General features: G+C 41.0%; 1 protein-coding gene across 1 annotated transcript; it reads right to left on the reverse strand.

Annotated features, from left to right (window-relative positions):
- Positions 1-206: 206 nt before the first annotated feature.
- On the reverse strand, positions 207-6537 carry LOC124166443. Its single transcript, XM_046543974.1, has 2 exons — positions 3379-6537; positions 207-308 (listed from the first exon to the last, which is right to left on the reverse strand). The coding sequence occupies exons 1-2, from the start codon at positions 6535-6537 to the stop codon at positions 207-209; spliced, it is 3261 nt and encodes a 1086-aa protein (XP_046399930.1).
- Positions 6538-7802: the final 1265 nt, after the last annotated feature.

Raw genomic sequence — 7802 nt, forward strand, 5'->3', positions numbered from 1 at the left:
AGACTAATGGCCGAGGAGACGAGCCTATTATCTTCAGAACTGTGTCGCACGGGCTTTTATGCATTTATTTTTTTCGATGTCCCCCTACACTTCTCAGGCCCTTTTAACCATCGTCGGATTCCCCCATCTAATTTCCTCGGTACAACACAGCGTTTCCAACACCACCCGGAAGGCATCACGCAACCCTGATTGGTTGGTTGATGGAGCTAGGGGCGTCCATAATTGGTTTGGCCCTCAGGAAGTAAATGGGGAGGTGAAGAAGTTTGGGAAGAAGGGCATCTCCCTTTTTGAAAACCTTCTTCAGCTAACTGTAAGCAGAGAAAGATGCTTGACTTAAAACTCTTAGGACGGTTCCCTTCAAATACTTCGTAATGATAAGAAAACGACACTAATTTTGGAATAACTTGAACATATCTCAGCCATGACCTTAGCTTGAGATCATTGGCTAGCTGCGGTTTGAAAAAGCGATCAGAATATTTCACAAACATTTTACCAAATATAATCAAGTTTTTATTTCGTAAATTCAGCCAACTACCAGCCACTACGGTAGATAAGGATTCTGTGATGAAAATTCAACCTGGCAATGATAAATCGACTCTAATTTGACATATTTTGACTAAAACTGAATATAAATCGAAGAATATTTATGGTTTTTACTCCTACAAACTTTACCTTAACTGTCTTAACGTAATAATTAACTAATTCATTTAATCAAAGGCATTAGCATTCAGGAGGAGTCTCTTATATAGAGTAGTGCAGAAAAAAATCCGCGAGTGATATAGAAATAAATATTTAGGATTTAATTCAACATTTTCCGATTCCTATTATTATTAGCGATTTAAAATTTAGGCGAAATAAAATCATGCATCCCTGGATAGAGAGGAGCAGTCTTAGAAATGAGCAAATACAGTTTATCATAAATATACTTTAACTATTCCTTTCAACATCTGCTTCAACGAAGTCACGCGCAAGGCCATCAAGCAACATTAATGTGATGGTTGGTGGATCAAGGGGCGTCCATAATTGGTTTGCCTCGGGAGAAAAAGAGGAGAAGAGGAATACCAGGATAATAAGTGGGATTCTCTTTTACAAAACCCTCTCCAAACTATCCACTTCTGCACCCGACGAAGAATTCAGATGTTCTGTTCGTATTCGACATTTCTTCTTGATGACACTATATTGACTCGAATCGGGCATGTTTCGATTCAATTCGTATACTTATAAAATAACTTCGTAAAATCCCGCAATTTTATGATTTACTTTTAACTTATAATCATCATTCTTAAATCGTAATAATCACGTCGAAGAATAGTGTACGGTTAGAGTAAAAATATTATGAGTGCAGTGGTTTCACCTTGGTGGTATTTAATAGGAATAAGACTTTCGCCTTTTATGAAGTATCTTTCAGTGGTGAGTGTTGCTCAGGTTTTATGTTCACCAATAATCAAGCATGAAATATGAATCAGCTCAAAAATAAAACTGATATAGGAATAAGATAACGGAAGTGCTTTGTGAAAAAATCGGCTAGGTAGGTAATTTAGGGTCTACTGGTGAGCGGTAGGTAGGGAAGGAAACTATAATGGCAGCATCAAAACAAAACTATCATTATTATGCCTATTATCCTCACACGCTTCTCAATGAAAAAGAGGAGCTATTATATGATTCTACGTATAAAATGAATAATTTACGCAACTGATAATAATGAACGGGTTCACAACCAACAACGGTTTGCGCCAAGAAAATCAAGAAAACCAAAAATTTCAATGTTACGTTACCTTCGATTTCTGATGACTCACAGCAAAAACAAAATAAGGGCGGAGGTGTTAAGCATAATCAAAATCAATGGCTTTAAAAAGAAAATACTGGTCCCCTTAAACACAATGAGCAAAAGTCAAATGTTTATGGCCTCTCGGTCGCCTAAAGTCATCAATTATTTACCTTAAAGAAATTTTCATTAGTAAGAGTTTGTTTTTGATTGCAATATTAAAATTTAATCAATTATGAAGTTAGATTTCGCTGTTTAAGGAATAAATTAGTATTTTACAATTAAGAACCGAGGGATATTTAGCCGTTGGAATAAGGCAGCCAACGCTTAACTGAACTAACACTTCCTACGCACGTGAAGCATTTCAATTGCTCCTATGACCATATCGATTAGAATCTCAAGAATTGCGCTTCAATTAAATGTAGGGGGAAATCACTAACATTGACATTTTTTCTCAGATAATTAGCTTCGGATGGTATTTTAACATTACATACTTCCAAAACGACATGTTTAACTGAAAATAACGGAATGCTCGTCGCCAAGGGAGCTGTTGAAGTCAGGCCGGGATTTGCATACATGGCCAACCTCCATGTATTTTAAATTTAGAAAATTGCAAAATTTAGATGAGAGGGTAGTTCATGTTTGTGTAAAAACATTCGCATAAGACTCAAGCGATTTAAATTCCAAGTTACAATATCGTTCGAAGTATATAAGCTGAAAAATTCAATTTTGCGTAATGTCCTAAGTTTCTAAAATGAATACGATTATTGATACATTTTACAGTGTAGCCATGTGTGCAATGCTTTACGCTTGTGGAGGAAGTATCAGAATCCCATTGTTTAAATTCAATGCTACTACATCGGTATTAAGAAAAACTAATGTATGTGTCGCGTCACGGGGCCGTTGTGCTCCGCCCGAAATGCAATGCATGCAGGGCCGGAACTAGCCTTACATTTACGACGAAAATAATAAGAAAAGAGAAATGAGGGACTGGAAACCAAAATTTAAATACAGTGAAAGGAAGAAATGACGGGGGTGGAAGAAAATAAGGAAGGGAATCCCGCCTTACCTTGGCTTCCGCCCGAACTCTCCACCCCATGCGTCCGTCCACCACTTGATTCTCGTCAGAGCTTCGACGAGATAAACGCTCTTCGCCTTGAACTCAGGCGAACGAAAGCTGTCGTCTTCGCCCGGACCCAAGCGAATGAATGAATACCGGTGCCGCAGGCCAGCACCGTTCTTCCGGTGCTGCTCAAGCCCTCTTTAGGCAAAAAAGTACGGCACAAAACAAAAAAACCAAGGCAGGCGGGAAAAAGAAGAAAAGAGGGAAATTCAAATGGAAGAAAAGAAGGCATAAGGCTGTTCCGGCCCGAACATACCGCCCACCTGAATTTAGCAAAAATTCACCTCTTTATAACGACAACTGAAATAATCTGCGTTCTTAGTCCTATCCTAAGAGTTGGGTTTGGGATACTATAGCTTCACTTCCAGAGGCCCATCTGGAAGACTTACTACAGGACTCAGGTTAGGCCGTGGATAGGGAATTAGAAGGAATAAGAATGTTAAAAACGAAACTAACGCGCAACTAGCGAAAAAAAAAAAGAAAATCTTACATCCGATCTCACAAGTGCTCTACCAGATATAATCCAAAATTTTCTGACTATTAATGCCTCTACCATTCGAGGTCCCCCGTGCAGAGATGCAAAGTGATAATGTCGCACAATCAATCTAGAGGGATGACTCTCCTTAGGCAACAAAACAGGTTGTTTTTGTGATTGAGGCAATGCGGAATTAATGAGCCTGCCGCCCACCCTGAGGATCCCTTGATCATCAATAATAGGAGATAAACGAGCAAAAGTAGAATGAAGACACTTGTTTCTAGAGATAGAATGGAGGACATCCTTGAAATGACATTCCTGAACCAGTTTTATGATGAGGTTAAGAGATTCGGTCCATTCAGATTCCAAAATAAGAAGATTGGATGGTCGCTGCACTCCCTTACAACCAGAGATAAATCTACGCACAAATACAACTGTTCGTATTAATTTCAAGTAGCAGGAGTACGCCTTCATCCAATGACATGAACATCCCTTTTCATCTTGGATGGCCCCTGCCCATTGCGCTTGAATCTTAACCTCCGGTAGATCATTTGCATATTTACTTTCCGAAGGTATAGATGGCCACTTTGATTCATCCTCCCTTAGAAATTCCGGACCTGACCAATATAAGTCACATAGCAGCAACTGATTTGGCATCATTCCCCTCGAAACACAATCCGCTGGATTGTTGGATGATTCAATATGTCTCCACGAAGAACTGGAAATTGAAGCCGTAATGTTAGTGATTCTGTTAGCAACAAAGGTCTTTAATAAATGAGGTGACATTCGCAACCACGCCAACACAATCTGAGAATCGGTCCAGGCATATATTTTGAGGATCTGAAGTCTTTTGTCCAAAAAAGATGACAAACGGGATAGAAGCTTAGATAACAAGTACGCTCCCATTAACTCAAGCCTTGGAATAGATAAAGTTTTCAAGGGAGCAACTTTACTTTTAGCTGCAACTAGATGAACATTAATTTCTGATTCTGCGATCGTTCTTATATACACCACCGCACCGTAGCCGCGCTCCGATGCATCACAGAATCCGATCAGTTGCGCCTCTGAAGAAGACCGTGGAAATATATATCGAGGAAACTTTATCTGCTGCAACAACTGACTCTGCGAGACAAAATTATCCCATTGATTCTTAATGACTTCTGGAAGGGAATCATCCCAAGATAATTTTTCATTCCACAGGGATTGCATCAAAACTTTAGCCCATAAAGTTACGGGAGACAAAGCCCCAATCGGGTCAAAAATTCTGGCAATGTTCGAAAGCAGCTTTCTTTTTGAATTGACCACCGTATCAAAATTGACATGATAGGAAAAGGTATCGGATTTTGGTGACCAGTACATTCCCAAAACTTTTAAAAGGCAAACATCGCTCGAATCAAAATTTAAAATTGATACCCGTTTCTCCTCGGGAATATGACTTAACAATTCCGGAGCATTGCTTGCCCATTTTCCAAGAGAAAAGCCTCCTGATAAAAGCAAGGAAATTAATTGCTTTTGCAAATTTAGTGCCTCTGCAATCGAGCTCGCTCCCGTGACGATATCATCAACATATGTGTCATGAAGAAGCACCTTTGAGGCTAACGGGAAATTTTGTCCTTCATCACTGGCGAGCTGATGTAGAGTTCTGATCGCTAGAAAAGGTGAAGAAACAACTCCGTAGGTCACCGTATTCAATTCATAATCCAATAATGAGGACGATGGATCCTCTCGGAAGACAACGTGTTGATAGGTGCGATGGTCGGGATGTAACGATATTTGTCGATACATTTTCACAATGTCGGTAATAAACGCGACCTTATGCGTCCTAAATCCAATTAAAAGGTCAAAAATGTCCTTTTGAAGTTTGGGACCAGTTTCTAAGACGTCATTTAGTGAATTACCGAGTGATGTCTTCGCCGAGGCATCGAAAACAACACGTATTTGACCGCACTGAGAAGCATCCTTAAACACGGCATGATGGGGCAGATAATACGATCCGGGACTCGTAGACCTGGACATATGTCCCAGCGACTCGTACTCGCTCATGAATTTATGGTACTCGCCTTTTAAACGCGAGTTCCTTGACAATCTGCGCTCCATGTTCATCCAGCGCGTGATAGCATATCCATGAGAATCTCCCAGAGTGGGAGGACATGCCTTAAATGGCAACATAACTTGATATCTACCGTCAGGCATACGCCGATGCGTATTTTGAAACCCTACTTCGCATTGCACGTCTTCAGGTCTCGGTAGAATTTCGACCTCCACTTCTTCCACTTCCCAAAACCTTTTCAGTTGATTGAGAAGAAGTGTCTCCCTCTTACCAATAGCCAGCGAAAGTACCTGAGAAGGATTCTGGGGGGCGATGGTTGGATAACTTCCCATTATAACCCAACCGAACACAGAATTCATAGCTATCACATTTGCGTAAGACAATGATTTCCGCCCACCAAGAAGAATCCTAGGAAATAAATCCATGCCCAATAACATTTCTACGGGGGCCGGTCTGTCGAACTCGGGATCTGCGAGACGCAAATGTGCAAATTTTTTGAAAAGATAGAGTGGGATAGGAGTTGTTGGAAGTTCATTTAAGACCTCCGATACTACAACCGACCTCGTGGTCAATACGGGGGATGACGTATGCCTTGGAGATAAAGAGCATAAAACCTGACCGTTGGGTTGCTGCAGGGGAACATGCGCTAAGCCAAATAGCTCGCCCTCGTAAGCGGAGATGGGCAAAGATAATCGCCTTACCGCCGAGGACGAAATAATGGATAACTGTGAGCCCGGATCTATTAGAACTCTGATACGCTCCCACGCCCCATTACTAGCCTGAATCAAGGCAACCGCTGTGCCTAGAATAGTCGAATGCTGCCGATCACTCCGAGTGCATGACGATTTGATAGCAGGGGGTATGGATGAGGTGGTAGATGTTTTTGACAAGGAAATACCCTCTTGACTATCGTCACGCAATCCGGTGGAAACCTTTCCTGCGTCATTCGCGCCGACTGAGTTCCCATCTTCGGCAGAATTATGTAAAGACGTGTGGTGATAGCGTTTACATCTTTGACAGCGCATACCTCTTGCTTGACACTTGGGAGCCCAATGACCCGGCCTTAGGCAATTGAGACACAGCCCTTTTGAACGCACAAAAGTTGAACGTTGATTACAACTCATTTCAATGAAACGTGGACATTTAAATAAAGGATGCAAAGAAGAACACAATGGGCAATTATCACGTTTCTCTGAATAATTAGACATCCTTGAAGAGGCTTCGTTGGCTGAAACTGGCAGAGAAAATTTAAATCTACCTCGAGAATTCGTGGAGGTAAATTTAGAAACCGATCCGCTTGATGTTTGCAGAATTTTAATTCTTTTCTTTACAAAATCAATTAGATTTGTTACAGAAGGGAACATGTTTCCACTCAGCGATCCTTCAAACTGGGATAATATCTCAGAATTCAAAACTCGAGCGGCTAAGCGGAATAAAATAAATTCTCCCAAATCTGGAATATTCAGGGTCCCTAAAGCCGCATACATTTCTGCAAACGTTGTCACGAATTGTTGTAACTCTGCTTGATTATTAGAAATTTCTGGAAACGACAACATTTTGTCCAAAAATGAAAATCCAAGAATGCGAGGATTATCATAAAAATCGTTTAATTCTCTCCAGGCGGATGGATAATGAGCTTCGCCAAAAGGTACAGAGGCAATTATTGCCAATGCCTTACCTTGGAGAGAAGATTTAAGATAAGAAAATTTTTCAATGGCGGATATATCATTCCGGTAATGCACCACCGATTTAAATATATCGCGAAAAGCGGGCCATTCAGAAAACAACCCCGAAAACTTCGGAACATCAATGGCTGGGAGTTTACATTTTTGGGATTGCACAGGGGCTTCCCCGTCCACATCGCTCGTGGACGCCCTCAATCCATCAGAAACAGACAAAATAAAATAATACTTCTCCTCGAACTCCTTTGCCAAAACGGAATCTATCTTATACACGTCCGCGCGATTGCAATTATTGCAGTGCTCAAAAATTGCCAAATTTTCATCTAAAAAACCACGATAAACCTCCTTTAGACTAGAACACCTGGCAGAAAATACGCCAAAATTAGGATGCTCCCTGACTCGCCCCTGGTATTCACACAACTGACGTGCCAAATCATACGCGACCGAAAGAGTGGCTTTGAACTGGTCCCGTTTGAATCGCAGAAGGGATAGACGCGATTCGAAATTCTGTCTCGTGGTTATTTCACTTTCTGGCATGATTGCACTAAACGCACTAAATAAATTAAAATAAAATAAAATAAAGCCTAATGATTTCCAAATCTGTCCCGGGTTTCGGCACCAAAAAATGTCGCGTCACGGGGCCGTTGTGCTCCGCCCGAAATGCAATGCATGCAGGGCCGGAACTAGCCTTACATTTACGACGAAAA

The sequence above is a fragment of the Ischnura elegans genome, chromosome 10, assembly GCF_921293095.1.
Source record: "Ischnura elegans chromosome 10, ioIscEleg1.1, whole genome shotgun sequence".
NCBI lineage: Eukaryota > Metazoa > Arthropoda > Insecta > Odonata > Coenagrionidae > Ischnura > Ischnura elegans.

Excerpts from the sequence above, each read along its gene's own strand:
- LOC124166443 (XM_046543974.1), bottom strand. The coding sequence starts at position 6,537 with ATGAGTTGTAATCAACGTTCAACTTTTGTGCGTTCAAAAGGGCTGTGT. Across the intron at positions 309-3,378 it reads GAGCACTTGTGAGATCGGAT|TTAGCTGAAGAAGGTTTTCA; the intron begins GTAAGATTTTCT and ends CTCTGCTTACAG.